At 42.3% G+C, this 21,262-nt stretch overlaps 3 protein-coding genes across 3 annotated transcripts in view; 2 read left to right on the top strand and 1 right to left on the bottom strand.

Moving 5' to 3' along the window:
* Positions 1-3,862, top strand: part of LOC109476404 (lathosterol oxidase-like) — an 8,985-nt gene extending 5,123 nt beyond the window's left edge. Inside the window, exons 2-4 of the mRNA XM_019777340.1 lie at positions 437-569; positions 1,207-1,337; positions 2,258-3,862. Coding sequence (XP_019632899.1) covers positions 437-569; positions 1,207-1,337; positions 2,258-2,623 — 630 coding nt within the window. The 3' untranslated portion in view covers positions 2,624-3,862. The remainder of the gene's footprint in view (positions 1-436; positions 570-1,206; positions 1,338-2,257) is intronic.
* A 7,575-nt stretch (positions 3,863-11,437) lies between these two features.
* Positions 11,438-14,068, bottom strand: LOC109476258 (collectin-12-like). The gene is made up of 5 exons (XM_019777143.1): positions 13,843-14,068; positions 12,640-12,785; positions 12,387-12,521; positions 12,028-12,277; positions 11,438-11,862 (listed from the first exon to the last, which is right to left on the bottom strand). The coding sequence occupies exons 1-5, from the start codon at positions 14,066-14,068 to the stop codon at positions 11,438-11,440; spliced, it is 1,182 nt and encodes a 393-aa protein (XP_019632702.1).
* A 1,007-nt stretch (positions 14,069-15,075) lies between these two features.
* On the top strand, positions 15,076-17,492 carry LOC109476328 (transcription factor IIIB 50 kDa subunit-like). Its single transcript, XM_019777251.1, has 2 exons — positions 15,076-15,132; positions 15,838-17,492. Exon 2 carries the CDS (start codon positions 15,853-15,855, stop codon positions 17,149-17,151), a length of 1,299 nt encoding a protein of 432 aa, XP_019632810.1. The 5' UTR covers positions 15,076-15,132; positions 15,838-15,852; the 3' UTR covers positions 17,152-17,492.
* Positions 17,493-21,262: the final 3,770 nt, after the last annotated feature.

Raw genomic sequence — 21,262 nt, 5'->3', positions numbered from 1 at the left:
TGAACCAGTAACACCTAGCTTCAGTACACAGTAAACCAGTAACACCTAGCTTCAGTACACAGTGAACCAGTAACATACTTCAGTGCACAGTGAACCAGTAACACCTAGCTTCAGTACACAGTGAACCAGTAACACCTAGCTTCAGTACACAGTGAACCAGTAACACCTAGCTTCAGTACACAGTAAACCAGTAACACCTAGCTTCAGTACACAGTGAACCAGTAACATACTTCAGTGCACAGTGAACCAGTACGTAACACCTAGCTTCTGTGAACCAGTCATAATTGCCCTGATGAAGATGACAGATGGTCATCAAAACGTCAGCTCTTGTTAAACAAGTGGATGTGAATAAAGAACTTTGGATGTCCACAGTCAGTACCATGTATATCACTACATGTAACCTTACTGATGTTTCTTCCCTTGTATGTTTGTACAGAACCAGATCAAACTTGAGATCCAGTACGCCTGTTGGTCAGTACCATACATGACGTTCCCCACTTGTGTTATGTTCTTGCTGGAGGTACGAGGGTACAGCAAGCTGTATGACGACATCAGTGACACAAGTTTGGGTATGTCTCTTCTTCATATACTTAACCCTTAGCACACTGAAGTAACCATTCAGTTGCTAATTCTCTGCCTGTTATGCGATTAGACAGTAGGAAGAGGGTTAAGATTTGAACAGTGTTCAAGGTCCAGGGTCTTAGCCTGGTTACCAAACCTAAATAGCTCCCAAATCCTACATTTTGTACATCCTACTTGTGGAGAGGATGTAGTATTTGGGAGCTATAATTTGGGGAGAGGATGTAGGACTCAGGAGCTATAATAACTTTGGTAACCAGGCTACCAGGGTCTGGTGTTGTAGCTTGCACAATGACATGAAGTCTTTATGACTGTATCAACAGATGGAAAAAACTAACAACTAGGAAGAATTGGAGCCAAAATACATGTATGAACATAGGATGTAAAGCCAGAGGTTTTGTGTTTGAGAAAAGCCACACCTCGAGCATATTAAAGTTTCCTTTAAACTCATTGGACTGAGTAGGGGTCCTTCCTGGTGTGAGTGGTTCAAACCTTACAGTCCAGTCTTACACAGCTCATGCCTACTAGTACTGTACAAAACTGGTGTGTTACACCTCATGGCAGTTTACCGGTTATGCCAAACAAAACATTTTCCTAACATTTCTATTCTGTGTTGTCCCTTCCCAGGTTACCTGTCCCTCGTGCGTGACGCCATCTTGTTTCTGTTCTTCACGGACATGATGATCTACTGGATCCACCGCGGCCTGCATCACCGCCTGCTGTACAAAACTCTACACAAGCCTCACCACAAGTGGAAGGTAAGGACGAGGAAAAAAATGTTGTGTTTCCTGTTTCCCGACTGACCCTAGCCTTTTTTGTGTGGACCCCTGCAAGCGACATGAATTTTTTAAGCGATTGCCCCTTTCTAGCTCCATGATCTAACACCTCAGTGATGAAATGTTGTACAATCAGTTTTTCAACATTTTGACAATTATATTTTCACTGTTAAAACAGTGAAAATATTTGACAGCAAAGTCATCCAACCTAAACCCTACATTTCCAACATTTAAAGTTCAATGTTTTTGAAAACTGTGGTCTGGAAACGGTTTTAAAATATGCCTAAAAGAAGGTTGAGATAGTTAGGTCACGTTCAAAGAAGATCCCCAGGTTCTTTTGTATACATGGCCTACCACCAGCACCAAATAGTTTTAAGGTACTGGATGGTCTCTCAAGGTTGCTGAACAAAAGGCTAAGGACTGTGCTGCCTGGCAGGAAAAAATGATGTGCCAGCCCTGGCCTAAGCATAGAACCTTTTTTCACCTCCTCACCCATCCGCCTATAGACATTCTCGTGTGCTAGTTGTCAGTCTTGGGATCAAGTCAGTCCATGCCACCCTGTCCTATGTCAGGAGTATCACTTCCTCAAAGTCCCTCTGCTCTCTCTCTCTCTGTAATCTCTCGGATCTTTCTTGGTCTGCCAGGTGGTCTTTTCTTCTTGGGTTTCCGTGTCCCTCTCCTCTGGCATTCTCAGTATGTGCCCAAACCATTTAAACTGGTTTCAAACCCGGATAGAACCCCTGGACTAAAACTTCTGCTTGGATAGTCTGCTTTTACACAACCGACATTTCAGTAACTGTCTGTCACCTAGCTCAGTGACTTACCAACCTGATGAAACTATTCATGGCTCTGCTTGTAGAGTATATTGATAGTATCAATGATACTCTACTTCTATGTTTCAGGTCCCCACCCCGTTTGCCAGCCATGCGTTCCACCCTCTGGACGGTTTCGCCCAGTCGTTTCCGTACCACCTCTACCCTTTCCTCTTCCCTCTCCACAAGGGCCTGTACCTCGGGCTCTTCATCTTTGTCAACATCTGGACTGTCTCAATCCATGATGGCGACTTCCGTGTCCCGGATGCGCTCAAACCGATCGTGAACGGCTCGGCGCACCACACGGATCACCACCTGTTCTTCGACTACAACTACGGGCAGTTCTTCACGCTGTGGGATCGGATCGGCGGGTCGTTCCGCACGCCCTCCGCGTGGGAGGGAAAAGCGCCGATCGACGACATTAACAGAATGGGAGTTAAGGCTAAACGGGGCTAGATTTTAGAGTGAAACTCATCTGTGTTGATATGATACAATTTTAAAAACTCTTGATCTAACACAAGAAAAAACAACAGAATTTGAGGGCATCTACCTGATGAATTTGTGTTGGATCAAGTTATCAATACCTCAAGTATGACTTGAGTTTGTCTCAAGTAATGTATGAAGTGTTTACATGGTAATTTACCTGGATGGAGGCCTGGCTTGTATTAGCCAAAAAAGGGTATATCACACCCTACAAGGAGTGGTAACCGTGACCAAGATGGTCGACCAATTGTTTGAAGTATGCTTTTGTGAGGAGAACCCATTTTGATAATGTAAAGTATATGGTTCCCCATCCAAGAATAGTTTACTTAAAGTATATTGGGTTTGTAAAATATATTGGGTTTAAGACAAAACAGGCTGAGAAAGATATATCTCTGTCAAAGGCACCCTTGCTGCAGATGAGCATGGGAACATTGCAGCTTCACACACGCACACACACACACACACACACACACACACACACACACACACACACACACACACACACACACACACACACACACACACACACACACACACACACACATACACTATTTCTCTCAATCAAGCTCTTGTGAGCTTCTTTCTGAGCCACTAGTTCAACTTCAATTGTTCTGTAATAATACATTGCGCCCCATTGTATTGTGCAGATTTTTTTTATTCCATGCATTTCAATGTCATTGGTGCAATTTTTTCTTCCTGTCAAGTACATACATTGAGCTATGACTGAACATACTAGGTGACCGTGTGCCATCAAAAAGAATATATTGAAATTCCTCAAAGGAAAGTATGTGTGGTCTAAGATGTAACAAGAGGTTTGCAGAAATTAAGGTCAAAAGATCCTGACAGCAACACAACATGACATTTTGTAAATGATACCAATAAGATAGAATACACAATTGTATAGGAATATATAAAGTGTAAATTTGATATGTGTGCTGTGTGTGGAATGTAGTCTTGCAACATTTCAAACGAACCCAGTATTTTGAAGGTTTGTCCTCTGCATGACTTGTTTCTACATCTAAAAAAATCATAGATTTTACAATGTATAATATAAATGTATATAAATATTACTGATAAAACCTAATGAAGCATCAGTGCATTCTAACATATCATCAAGTTCATGCTCCATGTAACAAAGAATACTTATCATAATGTCTACTTAAAGAGATAAGAGTCACAAAAAATATAGATCAATACAAGATAAAGTTCAAATGCCCATCTCCATGTGATATTGTGAAACTGCTCATTTTTTCTTGCTTTACATTTAATCGAAACGATTTTACTCCAAGCAAGATACTCAGTGTTTACAAGTGCAGAAAAATTAATGCCCAGATGTTTCCATTGGGCAACACCATTAAAAAAAGCCCATCTGCTTCAAAATAAATAAGAAAAAGTAAGGTTGAGCCCACCTTCAACCTAGTCTGACTACATCAGGTTTCTAGCAGCCCTTCCGCCAGTGAAATACTTGGCCTGACTACATCATAGCTCTAGCCTCTAGAAGCTTAATAGCCAATCTTTTCATCCAACAAATTAATCAGAACCCTTTGGTACCTTTCTAAGAACACCGTTGTTTACGTTTCAAGATGTAAGAAGTTCAAGTAGGTGGTCTGAGAAGCGATTCATGTAGTAGTCGTCAAAGCTGGGTCTGTCGCCTACAGGTAGGGACGTCCTGTATAGGAATGAAAGAAGTTACCATAAGTAAAAATAGGAATGTTGATAAGTGCAAATGTAAAGATCAGGAGACTTCGATGTTGATATTCAAGAAGTTAAAATGTCATTTGAAATCGTGTCAACAAATAGAATTTTTGTGTGAAATACCTGGAGTAACCTGGCAGAAAAATCGCTTTCGGGAGTTGCCCTCCTTGTTACACCATTTTGATTTGATCTGAGCGGCGTGGCGGCGGGAGGTAAGATCAACTGGATATCCTGAAGCCCAGAAGTTGAACTTCCCAAGTGCAGACCCGTCTATCCACTTCCACTGTCGTTCTTTGTGCCAGTACTTCAGACCGATCCAGTAGGAGCAATGCATCCCCGGCTGTTGTAAGTTGGCGAGGAAGTCGTTGGTCGCAGCGTCTCGGGGCATGGCAAGGGTGCCGCCATCTCCGATACAGATCTGGGCCGCTTCGCCGAAGGTCTTGCGTGTGTAGAAGGCTTTGAAGCAGGTTTCACGCCACTTCCTATAGCCAATAGGACAGGAGACTAGAAAGAAGAAAAAAAATAGACATTAACTTAATGTTGCAAGGTAAGGGAAAGTACATGAAAAGCTACTTAAGGATCAGACCTTTATACCATCAGTGGGAACTTTCGGTACTTGAGAAATCTTATTTGCAGACTGTGATTTTGGACAAGATGTGATTATCATGTTAGGTATTTTGTTAGGTATCATGTATTTTGTTTAATTATAAGAAGAGCGGCTAAGGCCGACAGGGCACTTCCAGTATAAATAAAGGCTATTGATCGATCAATTCTTAGCTCTTATGCTCCGTATGTAGACTTGCAATTGATGAATGAGACAGAAAATACGCTAGAAGGGCGACGCTATTTTCAACAAAATGCAGAATGTTTACCTTCTGGTCTAACAATCTTCATCTCTCTCACAAAGAGTAGCTATCTATCCATCTATCTATCTGTGTGTCATGATGTCCCCTTAACGAGGGCCTGCAAGCCCTTTTTCGTAAGGCGTAATCAGGCCGTTTTAGACTTCGTAATTCGTAGGCAGCCTCCGCAAAAATCAACGTAATTCGTAATTGGACATTAGCCGCAAATCGTAAAGTCGTAATCAGCTCTGAAACTCTAACGTAATTGGTAATAGGCGACGAAAATTTTGCGTAATTTGTAATCACTACCCCCCCCCTTGCAGGCCCTCCTTAACGTGGTTACGCCATGCATCATGTTTCAAATCATAGTTAGAGCTTTATAGTTAGAGGTTCGCAACTAGAAGTTGAGAAACTAGAAGTGAGGACTCACCTCCATTTAACACGGAACGTCCAGGTGCGTGCGGGACTCCGTGTGATCCAACAGGGACGACTGAGCTTCCTGGTGGACCTGGAGGGCCCATAAGCCCGGGAGGACCAGCCGGCCCCATCGGTCCAGGGGATCCTTTTTGTCCTGGAGGACAAGCCGGCCCCACCGGTCCAGCGCCTCCCCTTTCTCCTGGAGGACCAGCTGGTCCCATAGCTCCCTTTTCTCCCGGATGTCCAGGAGGTCCACGTGGCCCAAGAGCCTTAGAACCAGTAGGCCCCACAGGTCTAGTGGCTCCCCTTTCTCCCGGAGGACCAGCCGGTCCGATTTCTCCTTTTTCTCCAGGAGGTCCAGGGGGCCCAAGAGACACAGGACCAGTCGGCCCTACCTGTCCAGTGGCTCCCCTTTCCCCTGGAGGACCAGGAGGCCCCCCAGACCGGTGGTTCCCTGAAAAAAAAGACCCAATCTTCACTAAAAGTGTGATTCACGAGTATAGGTATTTTGAAGTAGCCAGGTCGATACTGAGTTAGTCTCTTGAAGAAGCCTTATGGTCATTCAACCTACCTAGAGTCTTTCTTAGGTCCCCTACAGTCTTTCTTAAGTCGTAGAGGATCTGCTCCAAGGATGCGGTTCGGTTTTGCTCGTTGTCCAGGTCTCGCTTCATGGCGTCAAAAGTTGTGGACAGTTGGGACATCTCCTAACGACATCAAAATACCCAACTTTAAGAAAAGAGAATTCAGAAAGCCAAGAAGAAAAAAAAATGGAAGAAAAACACTGAAAAAACACACGTGGGAACATGTTTACATAATAGTGGTTACCTGGTTATTGATGAATGTCACAGGTGCAAGTCCTACAGTCACCAGGCCCAGTAGCACGGCGCTGCTGGCGGCCAGACAGCTGCGGTGGGACCGGATGAAGCTACAAAGACCACGGCGGTCGCTTGTTCCACCCGGATACGTTCGGTCTGCAGAAAAAATGCCACTTTTCTCAAGTTTTCACACTGTTCGTCTTAAATTTTCTACTTTAGAAAATGCCACTTGGGCAAGGGCATAAAATCTATAAGGCGATATAAACCTAGCTTTCCTATCTAGAACTTAGCAATAGAAGGCTCTATGACTTAGACTTTTTCTGATGCACATTACTTTTAACTTTTATTTGTACTCAGGTTCTTGTGCCGTCTTCAGCCGACTTATGAATATAATTATTCATTACACGTATGCGACAACAGAGAATATCTGTCGGCAACTCACAGCAGCAAGAGTGGATTAAAATGCCTTTAACATGCATTTTAATCCACTCTTGCTGCTTTGATTCGCCGACGCATAATCGTGACTCGGAACCGCCTGGGCATCTAAACAGCTCGGCAGCCGCTGGCAGCCCCATATGACTGAAACACGAATATCACACACACACACACACACACACACACACACACACACACACACACATATATATATACATGGATGCAAATACATCTGGTCCTGTCCTCGGTGCTAAACACTATCCACACAGGAATCTCTTGATCTTGAAAAGTAACTGTCCAACACCCCTCTGTTGGGTCCTACCCTTGGTGCTGAACACTATCCGGACAGACAGACACGCACGCACGCACATCTATAGTTGCAAATACACCAGGTACTGTCCTTGGTACTGAACACTATCCACACACACACACACACACACACACACACACACACACACACACATACACACACACAAACCCACAGACACAGCTTAATGCATATGAATCAGGACCTGTCCTTGGTGCTGAAAGCTATCTAGACACTGACCAACATCGGCGGTCAGTTGGGCCCACAGTCGGCTTTAGCCCTAACGACCACCATAGAAATGTGTTAAAACAATGCTTATTGCTTTCTCAGTACGTACCAACTGAGAATTCGCTATTTAAGTCATAACTACGTAATTAAATAATAATAGTTACGTAGACTATGTAAATATTATAATGGATTTGCTGTAATCATGTTCTCAGAAACTACACGCAGCGACGCGTTCAGTTCGCGAAAAACACAAAAGTGGTTAACAAACAGTTACAGAAAACGTTGAATTAAGATGGCTCGCTACGTCTCATGCTCCTTAACTGACGGGAAACCATGAAAGCGCTATGTGTACCTGCAGACCTGAGCGTTGTATGATGTTTTAGCGATTCGTACGTGTGCGAAGACGTTTCTTGGTCTTCCTTAAGCTTGTCAGAAGCGCCGTTGCCATGGCGGACACGCCCGCGTGAACCACTCTGATGGACAGGAGAGGTCTGGGGCGGCGGCCCGCTTGTTTGGCGGTTGCCGGGCCCCGAACGAGGGATCCGGACTGGCTTTGCCTGCTCGGACATTTGTACTGTACTGGCAAACTACGTACAGGAGCACGGGGTTCTATACCCGAAATATACATAAACATAGAAAATATCAATCAGTCTGAAGACGTAAGGACTTTTGGTCCTTTGAAGAACAAAAAAACTGGCTTAGTATGAAGTGTTGCGAATGGAATTTTGTTTTTCTGCGTATAACAGACTAATTTTCAGGATAAAGAAACCAATCTTTGTTTGATGTGCAGAAAACAAAGTACCAGTAATCCTTTCATACAGAACTTCAGAGCAAGTGATTTGATTGCTTAGTTGTTGTGAGTGTTACAACCGTAGGACATATCATGGTTCCCTTTGCATGCTGGGAAAATAGAGAGCTCTGGGTAATGTAGTGGCATTTCAAATCGTTACCATAACAACATGCATACGCCTCACACGAGTTGTCATGTGTCACTTGGTCACAGGTTTGTCTGTATGCATTAGTGGCACTTATTTATTTGGAGCGGTGTTAGTCTAACTTCTGTTACAAAATTCAAAATTTTGCTGGAAGGGTAGGGGAGAACACACTGGAACATTCTGTCCAGGAAGACCAGCACCACATCGATTTTAGTGATAATGACTGAAGTTGAGATCCTTTTTTCCTTGAGTTTCATCAAGTTAATTATTTCTAGGATATAATGGCTAGATGCTGTCTCGTGTAATATCTGTGTATGGGTTTGGTAATATAATAGTATATTGGGATTAAGATAAAGCAGGGTGATAAATATGTATTTCTGTTGTAAAGGTCCTTTACCCCAGATGGTTAGGGGACACTTTTTAACTTCACATGGTCCATCCATATACAGAGAGTGCTACCAGTATAGCTTTTATTGTAATGAAATGATACAACGAAGCCCACTGTATTGTGCAGATCATTTTAATTCTGTGCCTTCGAATGCTATTGGTTCAATGTTTCCTTCTGAAAAGTTTTACAATGTACAAACATTGAGCCATGGCAGTGCACATGCTAGGTGACCCAATGATTTCAGTAAGAATGAAAATTCCTTAAATGAACATGATATGTTGTCTGGGAAGTAAGAAGTGGTTTGTAGAAGGTGGCATTATAACATCTAACAGCAACGCAAAAACCATAATGTCTTGTAAATGATAACATGAAATTAAAATACAAATAGGATTGTATACATTGCGAATTTTGAGGTACATTTGTGATTTGAAACAATTGAAAACGAACCCAGTCTCCTGTTGGATTACCCTCTTACTTGTCTCTACATCTGAAAAGTCAGAGACCTATAATATTTATATGAATATGAATATTACTGCTAAAACTTAATATAAAAGTAATAGTGTATTCTAACATGTCATCCAGATTATGCTCAATGTCATCAGAAAAATACTGATAATGATATGACATGAATTACATGAAAGTTTAGAACAAGATATGGCAAATATTATGTTTTTAAATTTCCATCTCGAGCTGATGTTGTGAAATTCTCAGTTATTGGTCATCTCAGATTTTTCCTTCATATTCTATTGCAACTTTGTTAATGAAGCAAGGTACTCAAGTGACCGTTTTCAAAATCATATCCAGTTGCTTGAGTAACTGTTTTTTTGGCGTATCTTATTACCTGGATGTCTAACCTTCATCGACGGAAGGTACTCAGTGTTTATACTCACTCACTCACTTACTCACTGGGTCGAGCTTCCCTCGGTTCCAATGGCTGCTTATACAGTGTTTATAAGTGCAGAAATATTAATGAAAAATCCATCTTCTTAGAAATAGATAACATGAAGAAAGGACGAGCACACTCTTCACCTCGTCTGACTACAATCAGGTTTCTAGCAGCCCTTCCACCCAGGTCACTAGCCTGAGTACATCACACTTCTAGCAGCCCTTCAACTGGTCAAGCCCTATTCTGACTACATCACACTTCTAGCAGCCCTTCAACTGGTCAAGCCCTATTCTGACTACATCACACTTCTAGCAGTCCTTCCACTGATTAAACCTCTAGTCTGACTACATCACACTTCTAGCAGCCATTCCTCTAGAAACCTTTTTGCTAAAGCAAGGTTTGCGCAAAGTTTGTAGGTGAAGAAACAATAATGAAAAGTTAATCTCTTTAGATCGAAATAAATAACATAAAGAAAGTACAGATCCAGTACACTCCTCACCTCGTCTGACTACAATCAGGTTTCTAGCAGATCTTCCACTAGTCAGGTCCCTAGCCTGACTGTGAGTACATCATGCTTTAATAGTTCTAACAGCCCTTCTACTGGCCAAGCCTATAGCCTGACTACATTACACTTCTAACAGCCCTTCCACTGGTCAAGGTCACTAGCCTGACTACATCACACTTCTAGAAGCCCTTTCACTAGTCAGGTCCCTAGCATCTCTACACCACACTTCTAGAAGACCTTCAACTGGTCAGGTCCCTAGGTCGACTACATCACACTTCTAACAGCCTTGTTCTAGAAACTTTGTTTCTTAAGCAATATACACAAAGTTTATAAGTGAAGAAAAATTAACGGAAAGTCAATCAATCTCCTTAGAAATAAATAACATGAAGAAAGTACAGGTCCAGCACACTCTTCACCTCGTCTGACTACAATCACATTTCTAGCAGCCCTTCCACCAGTCAGGCCCCTATCCTGACTTCACCACACTTCTAGCATCCCTTCCGTTGGTCTAGCGCCTAGCCTGACTACACCCTGTGACCACCACAGTTCTAACAGCCCTTCTACTGGTCAAGCCTATAGCCTGACTACACCATGCTTCTAGTAGTCCTTCCACTATTCTAGGACCCAGCCTGACTACAGCATGCTTCTAGTAGTTCTTCCACTGATCTAGCACCTAGCCTGACTACACCATGCTTCTATCAGTCCTTCCACTGATCTAGCACCCAGCCTGACTACACCATGCTTCTAGTAGTCCTGGTCAAGAATTAGAAGCTTAATAAAAGTTTATTGCTTTAATAGCCAACACCTGAATGTCAGCAGAACAGGGAACATATTTATCGTGTTTAATAATTATAAAAGAACTTTAAAAGAGAAATTCCCATGATAGTGAACCATGGGCTTTTATTGGATTAATTTTCAGTGGTATAGAATTCTGAGCTCCTATTGGTAGTTCTGGAAATGGGAATGGTTCTTTCATGCCAGGTTCTCTGCAATGAGGCCTAATCAGAACCTGATAGGGAGAGATTGTGTATCACTGGCTAACTGTTCATCCAACGAATTCATAAGTGTGCCCCAGGACACTTCGGTACCTTCCTTGCTAAGAACACCAGTGCCTAAGTTTCAAAGTTGCCTCCCCTTTCTTCCGGAGGTCAAGGCGACCCAAGAGACACAGCACCATCACCTTCGGTGAAGGTAAATCATAAATACACTCAGCTTTTCAAATGAGTGGAGGATTTTTCACCAACTGAAAGAAGCGGTGCGCATTTCGTCAAGAAAATGGCGATGAGAATTCAATGTTGATATTCAAGAAGTGAATGTTATCATCTGAAATGGTGTCAACAAACGGTGTTTTTGCGTGAAGTACCTGGAGTGACCTGGCAGATAGAACTTTGTATGCGGGTCACGCCTGTTTCATACTCTAGGATACGCCATATTTTTCTATTCTGGGCGATGTGCGAGAGGGGATGAGGTTTAGTTGGTTTTCCGTTTTCCCAAGAGTTGAACTCCCCAAGTGCAGACCCGTCCATCCACTTCCACCGATCTTCTTCGGGACAATACTGCAGACCGATCCAGTGATACCCCCCAAAACGACTCCGCTGCTGTAGGGTGTAAAGGAAGTCGTTGGTCTCAGCGTCTCGGGGCATGGCAAGTGTGCCACCATCTTGGCGACAGGCCTCGGCCGCATCGCTGAAGGACATGGATAGTTTGACGGGTTTGAAGCAGGTTTCACGCCATCTGGTATAACCGGTGGGACAGGATACTAGAAAGATTGAAATAAGAATAAGTGATGTAAGGGATAGTAGGGATACATTGAAAGGATCGGATATCTGTTCCAGCACTTCCCAGTAAAACCATTTATGTTGATTGTCAGTATGCAGACTTGTTGATTGTCAGTATGCAGTTTTGACTACAATTGATGCCTCACCTCTTGGAGGTCCAGCCGGCCCCACCGGTCCAGTGCCAGTGTCACCCCTTTCTCCGGGAGGTCCAGCCGGCCCCATTGGTCCTGTGCCGCCCCTTTCTCCGGGAGGTCCAGCCGGCCCCACCGGTCCAGTGTCACCCCTTTGTCCGGGAGGCCCCACCGGTCCAGTGTCACCTCTTTCTCCGGGATGTCCCACCGGTCCAGTGTCACCCCTTTCTCCGGGAGGTCCAGGGGGTCCGGCAGATTGGTGGTTCTCTGAAAAAAGACCAAATTTTCAATAATAAAAGTGTGATTCACGAGTACGATATGTATTTCGAAGTAGCCAAGCCAATGTTAAGTTTATCTCTTCAAAGATAAGAAACCTTATTAGGGTCATTTAACCTACCTAGAGTCTTTCTTAACTCGTAGAGAATCTGCTCCAAGGACGCGGTTCGGTTTTGCTCGTTGTCCAGGTCTCGCTTCAAGGCGTCAACAGTTGTGAACAGTTGGGACATCTCCTAAAGACACCAGAATATACCAAACTTCAAAAAGGAATTCAGAAAGACATGAAGAAAGAAACAAGACGAAAACACAGATACAAAGCATGTGGGAATATGTGTACACGACAGTGCTTACCTGTTTATTGATGAACGTCAAAGGCACAAGTCCCACAGAGACCAGACTCAGTAGCACGGCGATACCAGCGGCAATGCAGATGCGATGGGACCGGATGAAGCTACAGAGACCACGGCGGTCGCTTCCTCCACCCGGATACGTGCGGTCTGCAGGAAAAGTCATTTGGCTCAGGTTTTCACAAAATTTTCCTGAAATCGTCTACTTCAGTAAATTGACGTCAGGATTGAGTTTTGTATCTGCAGGAATGCCACATAGACAAGCGCATAAATTTTAAGGCGACATGCACCTAGCCTTCTTAGCAGGGCTTTTTTTCTGATGCATATTACTTCTAACTTCTATTTGTACTCAGGGTTCTCGTGCCGACTCCAGTAGACCTATGCATTAATTATCACGCGTATGATGTAATAGAGCCTTTAACATGCATTTTCAATCCACTTCTTTTGCTGCTTTGAGTCGCCGACACATATAAGTGAGAACATAGGCAGCTCTACCGCCATTAGTAAAGATTTAAAATGAACTGGGAGCCGCCCGAGCACCAAGAAAGCTCGGCAGCCGCTGGCAGTCCCATGTGACTGTAGCATAACTATGAAACACACACACGGGCACACTCACGCACACACACACACACACACACACGCACATGCATAGATGCAAATACACCAGGAAGTGTCCTTGGTGCTGAACACTATCCACACACGAACACACGCACGCATACATAACACACACGCGTACGCGTACGCAAATACAAAAGGTTCTATCCTTGGTGCTGAACTCTCTCTTTCCACACACGCGCGCGCGTACATGGATGCAAATACACCAGGAATGTACTTGGTGCTGAACGCTATCCACTCACGAACACGCACACGCAAATGCAAAAGCTTATTCTATCCTTGGTGCTGAAAACTCTCTCCACACACAGCTTATTGCTTTATCAGTACGTGGCAACTGAGAATTCGCTTTTTGATTCATGAATATTTCATCAAATAGTAAATAGTTACTATGTATATATTATTTTGGCTTTGCTGTAATCATGTTCTCAGAAAGTACATGTAGCAACTCATTCAGTTCGCGAAAAAACGTAAATATGGTAAACAAACAGTTCTCAACAACACTTAACGTAAAATCAAGATAACTCGCTTCATGGAAAATACCATGCCCCTCCTTATTAAACTGAAGGGAAAATCATAAAAGCCCTATGAGTACCTGCAGACGTGTACGTTGCGTGACGCTTCACCGCCTCGGCCTCTTCGTACGTGTGCGAAGACGTTTCTGGGTCTTCCTGAAGCTTGTCAGAAGAGCCGTTGCCATGGCGGACACGCCCGCGTGAACCACTCTGATGGACAGGAGTGGGCTGAGAAGGCGGCCCGCTTGTTTGGCGGTTGCCGGGCCCCGAACGAGGGATCCGGACTGGATGTGCCTGCTCGTACATTTTGTACTGTACTGGCAAAGTACATACAGGAACACTGGGTTCTATACCCGAAATATACATAAACATAGAAAATATCAATCAGTTTGAAGACGTAAGGACTTTTGGTCCTTTGAAGAACAAAAAAATGGCTTAGTATGAAGTGTTGCGAATGGAATTTTGTTTTTCTGCAAATAGCAGACTAATATTCAGGATTAAGAAACCAATCTTGGTTTGATGTGCAGAAAACAAAGTACCAGTAATCCTTTCATACAGAACTTCAGAGCGAGTGATTTGATTGCTTAGTTGTTGTGAGTGTTACAAACGTAGGACATATTATGGTTCCCTTTGCATGCTGGGAAAATAGAGAGCTCTGGGTAATGTGGTGGCATTTCAAATCGTTACCATAACAACATGCATGCACACGAGTTGTCATGAAATGTCACTTCTAGGCTGGATGTAATAATTGGTTGATTATATGGATGAAAATGCTAGTGGGCTCAAAACTGACACGACAGCTGATGATCTGAAAAAAGTGGGCTTTGAAAGTTTACTTTATTATGAAACCTACGTGGTCTTTGAATATTGAGATTGCAAGACAATTGTGGGCACGAATCAGTCACTTACTAGTTACAACATGGAACTGTTCTCACCACGATGTTATAAAGATAAATAAGTCAAACAGATATTCAAGAAAACGCGGCAAAATTAACTCTTTCGAAAGCCTGTTTGCGGGTGATCCTGCAATGATAAATTTAGCCGTTTGGAGGTGCGTTTTTGGACCGTACTGCACTTTCCTGTAAATATTATCAGGGCTTAAAATACATTTTTCAGCTTTAGAAGGTCTAACATTTTGCGCACGTGGATGTCATCCATGTAATGATGCCAGTGTGGCCTAATCCAAAATATAATGGTCTATCAAAATATGACCATTTCTCTTTACTGTAATCATATAAACTAGCAAACCCGTACTCACACCTAACAGCATAATGGTACAGTCCGATTGTGACCTTTGACCCTTTTGGTACATTTAAGCTTCAGCCAAGTAGCGGTTCGGCAGATTTTGGACTTCTAACGTTAAATACGAGGTAACGTTCCTATAGCAAGTAACAAAACTGGAGGGACTGGGGCATTGATATATCATCTTTGAAATGGATTACGTTCGATTTTCTCTCGAGGCTCTAGCGTTACGTTTAGTGACGTTTTTGATGCAGACTTTGTGTGTGTGTGTTTTTTTTTTGGGGGGGGGGCATAACGTTGTATGTACGTACAGACAGACACTGAGCAAAGCTCCTCGCTTGCGATATGATGTACATGCTTATCTTTTAAAAACATTTCTAAACAGTGTCGCTGGCTTTGTCGACACTATTCTATTGTCAAGCAGTCAAGAAGGAGGGCAAATATATAAAGTTAAAGGTCCGATTACTATGTCTCATTGTGGTGTAAAAATAAGAAACTGATCTCCAACTCAAAGAAATTATAGACTCACAAGAATTGTCTTTTTGACTTGGAGAACAGTTTAATTTTTCGCTATGTAAACTACAACTCAGATGAACTTTCATGCCAATGTAGAAAATATTTTTTTTTCTCATTAAAGTTTATCTGTGTAGAAATCATAGTAACATGTCAGCTTTATTCCAACACAAGGGTTATGTAGAAATCAAATTTTCAAGGACCACTGTCATCTTCATCAGGATAAGTAATGACCAATCACTTCAAAACATAATCTTAGGAGCAGTGGGAGAGTTACAGTTATAGAGACCTCAATATTCTTTTTTTCTGTTTGTCTGAAGATTATTCGATGAGCCATGTCAGCCAAGGTGTGCACACAGTGTGGGGGTCAGAACATCCAGCAGGACCTACACTTCTGCTTGGAGCAGCAAATCTGCATCGACTGTGGGTGTGTCGTGGAAGAGGGGAGCTTTCAGAACGACGCATCACGCATTTACGCGCCGCATCAGTCAATCACTCTCCCGCAGCAGTACCGCCAACGCAACAACTTCCACGGGTACGTGTCCAAGGCACGGAAAGCGGGCGCGAAGAAAGTGGAAGAAATTTCCGCCATGTTACGCGTCACATCACAAGCGATGGTGGACGAGGCAAAAGCGCTGTACCTCCGAGCCTACGACCTTCCCACGCTCAATAGAACGAGACGGGAAAAGAAGAACGTGCTGCCCGGGTGCTGCGTGTATATCGTGTGCAGGCAGCACGACTGGCCAATCACGGTGTCCGTTCTATGGGATCTGATACAGTGCCGAGATTCCGTCTTCTACAGCGTGTACAAGGTCATACTTACAGATCTGAACATCATCATTACCGCACCAGACATTGAGGAAGTTATTCCTTCTGTTATTAAAAAGTGTGACTTCAACTTTCAACTTGATGACGAACAGATGAAAACGATAACTCGGATCGTCTGCCTCGCTAAAAACACATGGATCTCCTGCGGCCGCCGCTACGACCCAATCATCATCGCTGTGGTGTTCCTCGTGTGGAAAGCGTCCGATTACGCCAAGAGGAAGAAGACCAGCATCCCAAGCTTCTATCGGCAAAAGAAATCCGGTCCCCAAGTCGTAGCTTTGGTACGGTCCCGCGTGAATGAACTCGAAGACATTCTGATCAAACTTGCGTCAGAGATTCCCTGGGTACAACCAGGAGAAGTCAACAAACAAAATGTCGTCTGCTACATATCAGACATTCTGCAGTACGAAAAGACGCTACTCGACGGTAAAGACATTTTCTCCGACGACTCGGACGTAGAAAGTGAGGAGGAAGAAAGAGAACAAAAAGATAAGTTCCTTCCACCAGGTATGAAAAACCGTAAGCCAACGTCGGATGTAAGGGATGACAACGAAACATCAAGTGATATTTCTGTCCAAGTGTCTTACTCTACAGAACTGGGAGAAAATGATATACCAGACTCAGAAATGCACAAGTACATCCGAACCTCTCAGGAAGTCAAGATGGTGGAAGAAGTCATGAAAAGAGATGAAAACAAAATTGAAACAGAAAATCCAGGCAAGAGAAAGGACTCCAGTAGTAGCTGCAATCCCCACAAGAGAAAAAGATCAGATGTTGAAAACCTAGACAAAACAGAGTCTGATTGAGTTGCATTAAGATTAGTATCATGTAATATTTTGGAAAACAATGTGCCATAAAGGATTTGCAGTGTGAACAGATTTCTTTGTCATAATGTTGGAGCATACCAAAATTCAATTCCAGACTCAAGATGGATTTCTTGAAATCTCAGTTTACAGTTACAACTTGTACACCTACTTTTTGCATCGATAAGTTGTCAGTGAATTTTACTAGGGCAGTCCAATAACCTTAGGAGGACCCACGCAATCGGCAAGGGAGACACAGTTCGTCACAGATGAAACTGTGTATTAGAATAGGTCACAAGAAAACACAGACAGTATATAGATTAGTTTCTCTCTTGGTTAGTGTTCTTTGCATAGGCTAGTAGTAAATAAAGGCATTTTGTTCTAAGGCTGTATGAACACATTTTTCACATTACTTGTATCATACAGGTATGACAATTGTTTCTTTTATATACACTATTGTATAATACAGTCAAAACTGCCCAAGAACACCACTCAGGGGACCAATAAAATCCAGTGGACAGGTGGTCAGTATAGACAGGATTCATTAATGTCAATGAGAAAAGGGATCAACAAAAAGGGTTGCATTGGTCAGACGGTCCTTTAATGTAGAGGTGGGCAATTCCACAGGTTTGACTGCTCATAATCGTCATATTTACACTTGTTATTGTTTTAGAAACGGTAGCATCTTTAGTGGCCCAAAAGTTAAAATCCCCCCCCCCCTTACCGTAGGGTTTACTCAAACAAATACATGTATCAAGGGGAACTAAGGTATTCAGTCAAAAAGAACTGAACATGCAAGCATGATAAAGTTCTGCTAACACATTAGCCTCTATCAGGCTTCGGGAGGCGGCTGGAAAGAGTAGAAATCGGTCAAATAGAGAGATAACATGCCGAGGGAGTTGGTCTGCTAGAGAGAACATTTTGCCGCACCAGGCTTGCTATCTCTATATTTGAGCAATTTCTACTCTTGCCAGCCATCTCCCGAAGCCTGGTAGAGGCTACTAACACATACCCATGGCCATATCACCCCTTCCCAAGCAAAGGGCTATCTACCTGATCCAAAATTTGTGACCATACCATGTCCAAATTAAAACCAGGGGGCCCAAAATCTAATCATTTCGAGGTCTCATCAAGATCTACCCACCTACCAAATGATCTAGCCGCATTTCACATAAATTTTACTAGGGATGAACCAAAAAGATACAGAGCTTTTCTAGTATAATTCACAATCACATAGTGGAGAGCAGGCAGTGATCTATCTGCTGCAGTTAGAATATTTTCCGCTAGATGTCGCTTTTAAACAATGGGAATTTTAAACACCTGCGCGGAGCGGTTTGAATTTCCGCCCGTCCCGCGCAGCTTGCGATCAGTTTCACCTGTTGTGTATTATGTATACATTTCACCAAAGGCACGGCCTTTAAAAATTACCCCCAAAAATCCAACGATTTTTACTAAAAATGGGGTAGAATTCGTCACAGAAGAACCGCAAATATACCACCCCACACCACAAGGATTTCTACGGAAAGGTGAGTGTAATTTTGCGTGTAAAATTCTTGCAATTACGTTGCAAATTGAGGAATTAAGAGACCGTTATTTGGGACAGAGTACCTGTAAAATGGCGTTACCGTGTTATATGATATCTTGTACTTTATAGGTTAAGGGCGGTGGTCGACAAGTTTAAATGTCCTCAATCTCTGAAAGTTGACAGCTATCCCCATTTTCTTAGTATTTTTAGCAAGATTATTGAAGATTTTTAGTCTTTTTCGTGAGTTTGCTTTAGGCACGTGAGTATAGGTGTACCGTTAGGGTGTTACCGTTAGCTATAGCGTTGTTTATACTTCAAGTTACGGAACTTTAAAAATCGGGCGGCTGTTGGAAAAAGGTTGTACTATGGTTGTAGACTCATGTAGATTCATTCTTTAGATACATTATGATGATTCATACAATTTATTTCCCCAGTTAATTCTAAAAATTCGGTGATTATAAAAAAGAAAATCTTGTTCAACTGTTAGGGTACAAAACGTGTGTGTGTGGTTTGGTTATTTGAGGGATGTAATAGTTACTGTTCTCATGTCTTTAACAGACAAATTAGACATTGAAATCAAAGTGGTTAATGTTTGAGTGTAATACAGGTGAATTTTACAGGTGTTCAGGTGCTGTAAAACAGGTGTTTTGCACATCATAACAGGTGAAAAAGACTGTAATGTGTAGGTTATTTTTAACTCTTAGATATGACTCATAGCTAAGATATGTTAGTACAATGCCTACATGGTCAACTCTAGAAATAACACAAACTTGCAACAACGCATTTTGCAGCGTTTATTAATAACAAGTATCTACATTATTAGCATTTTTAGCTTGTATACATATGTGTGTTTGTGTGTGAATGTTTGTATTTGTGCATAATGTAACAAAAAAGAATCAGTTAGTGCAAATTAAGCATGAAACGGTTTGCTTGTTCCATTCCACTTAACAGGTGGTTGAATTGATATGATTTGTTTTTTCTGCACGTAACAACACAACTCTTCATTGTATAAGCTAATAAACTCACAAACTGGTTGTTTTTGATCAGATGAATGCCTGAAAACCCTACAAAAGTAGTTTTGAAGTCACTGTAGTTTAAAACTCAACCATAGCTTAAATGCTACTTACTAACATTTGATGTTTGTGCAGATGTCACTCACTCTCCATTGTGAAAAAAACAAGTGTTAGAAATACCCACCTGCAGTCTGCATTTTGCAAAGACATTTTAGTATTGCAGAAGAAAAATTGAGTAACCTGCATTTTTTGGTACATGTATATGCCATTGGTTCATGCCCATACTTATAAGTGTGTATTTGCATTAAGTATTTCTGAATTGCATCTGCTCAACTAAATTTTGACATTCTGCAGTATTACAGTACACTTAAGAAAAGTACTTCTACCACTGGAAGTGTTTTATTAGGCATTTAATGTTAGGCAGAAAATTTGACCCATTTTCCAGCTTCCAACATCTTAATCCACTGTTCCCATTTTTAAATCCGTCATCTATTTTAGTACAAGACCAGACTGTGTGTGTAACATAACCCATCCCATGCTTAACAACATTTCCTATATATAGGACACGTATGTAGCCAAAACTGCAGAAGTAGACGACTCAGGGGACCAATAAAATCTGGTCTATTTGGACAGGTGGGCACTATAGACAGGATTCTTAATGCTTGTGTGTGAAGGGGAGAAATTACTAGTATTTAGGGGACCGTTAAAAAGTGTTCACATTGGCCAGGTGGTCCTTATGTACTTGTACAGGTTTGTCTGTATAGTGTTACTCAAGGCAGATTTATCTTCATACTGTCACCTAACTCCAAACTAATACACATTCCATGTCAAAAAAAGTTAGCATAGAGAATGTTAAACCTACATGGTCTACAGGGTTTGAAATAGCCTGGAATCCATCCGTGAACGCTGTGTCTCCGCTCCGTTCCTCCGCTCTGCCTTCATGGCCTTGAAGGCAGAGCGGAGGAACGGAGCGGAGCGGAGACACAGCGTTCACGGATGGATTCCAGGCTAGGTTTAAAATACATCGTATCACTTGCATGATGCAGATTAGTGCAGATAAAATTGGAGCTGTGCAGGCCTTTCTGATGTCTACCTGTACCTAACCTGCACTGGTTCATGTACTGGGTTTATATACAGATTCTTTATTGACACAACAAAAAAGTACAGAGACTTATATATGTGTGTATGTGGGTGATTTTATTTGCTACATTGATTGACTGTTACAAGTAAAAAAGAAATAGTGGCAATGGTTTCTGAACAGTTTTTAGTATGATTCACACTTCCTAAAGTCTAAGTGGTGCAGGTAAAACTTGTCTTATTGTTCAGGTAATTTCAATGTTATCTGCACCTTTGTAGCTATGCGGAAAAAAGCATTTCAAGCCCTATATAATTGAGAACAAATTAACCTTCTTATTGCCACCTAACTCCATAACTGATATGAATTTGATGTCCAAACAATGCCTTAGCATGGTAATGGTTAAAACCCACTTGGTCCATGTAACACCCCCCCCCCCAACACCTGTTTCCAATATGTCGTTACTACAATGAATACACTGCCTCGAAACTTGTATAAGCA

This window comes from Branchiostoma belcheri, unplaced genomic scaffold (genome assembly GCF_001625305.1).
Source record: "Branchiostoma belcheri isolate BF01 breed outbred unplaced genomic scaffold, Haploidv18h27 scaffold37, whole genome shotgun sequence".
Taxonomy (NCBI): domain Eukaryota; kingdom Metazoa; phylum Chordata; class Leptocardii; order Amphioxiformes; family Branchiostomatidae; genus Branchiostoma; species Branchiostoma belcheri.
The sequence above is the reverse complement of the archived record's forward strand: the minus strand, read 5'-3'. Positions and strand labels throughout refer to the sequence as shown.

What these genes read in the sequence shown, in the direction of transcription:
- LOC109476258 (XM_019777143.1), bottom strand. Translation starts at nt 14,068, where the DNA reads ATGTACGAGCAGGCACATCCAGTCCGGATCCCTCGTTCGGGGCCCGGC. An exon ending in TGACGTTCATCAATAAACAG is followed by an intron (nt 12,522 to 12,639) that starts GTAAGCACTGTC and finishes TGGTGTCTTTAG; the next exon opens with GAGATGTCCCAACTGTTCAC. An exon ending in GGTTAAATGACCCTAATAAG is followed by an intron (nt 12,278 to 12,386) that starts GTTTCTTATCTT and finishes CTTTTTTCAGAG; the next exon opens with AACCACCAATCTGCCGGACC.
- LOC109476328 (XM_019777251.1), top strand. Translation starts at nt 15,853, where the DNA reads ATGTCAGCCAAGGTGTGCACACAGTGTGGGGGTCAGAACATCCAGCAG.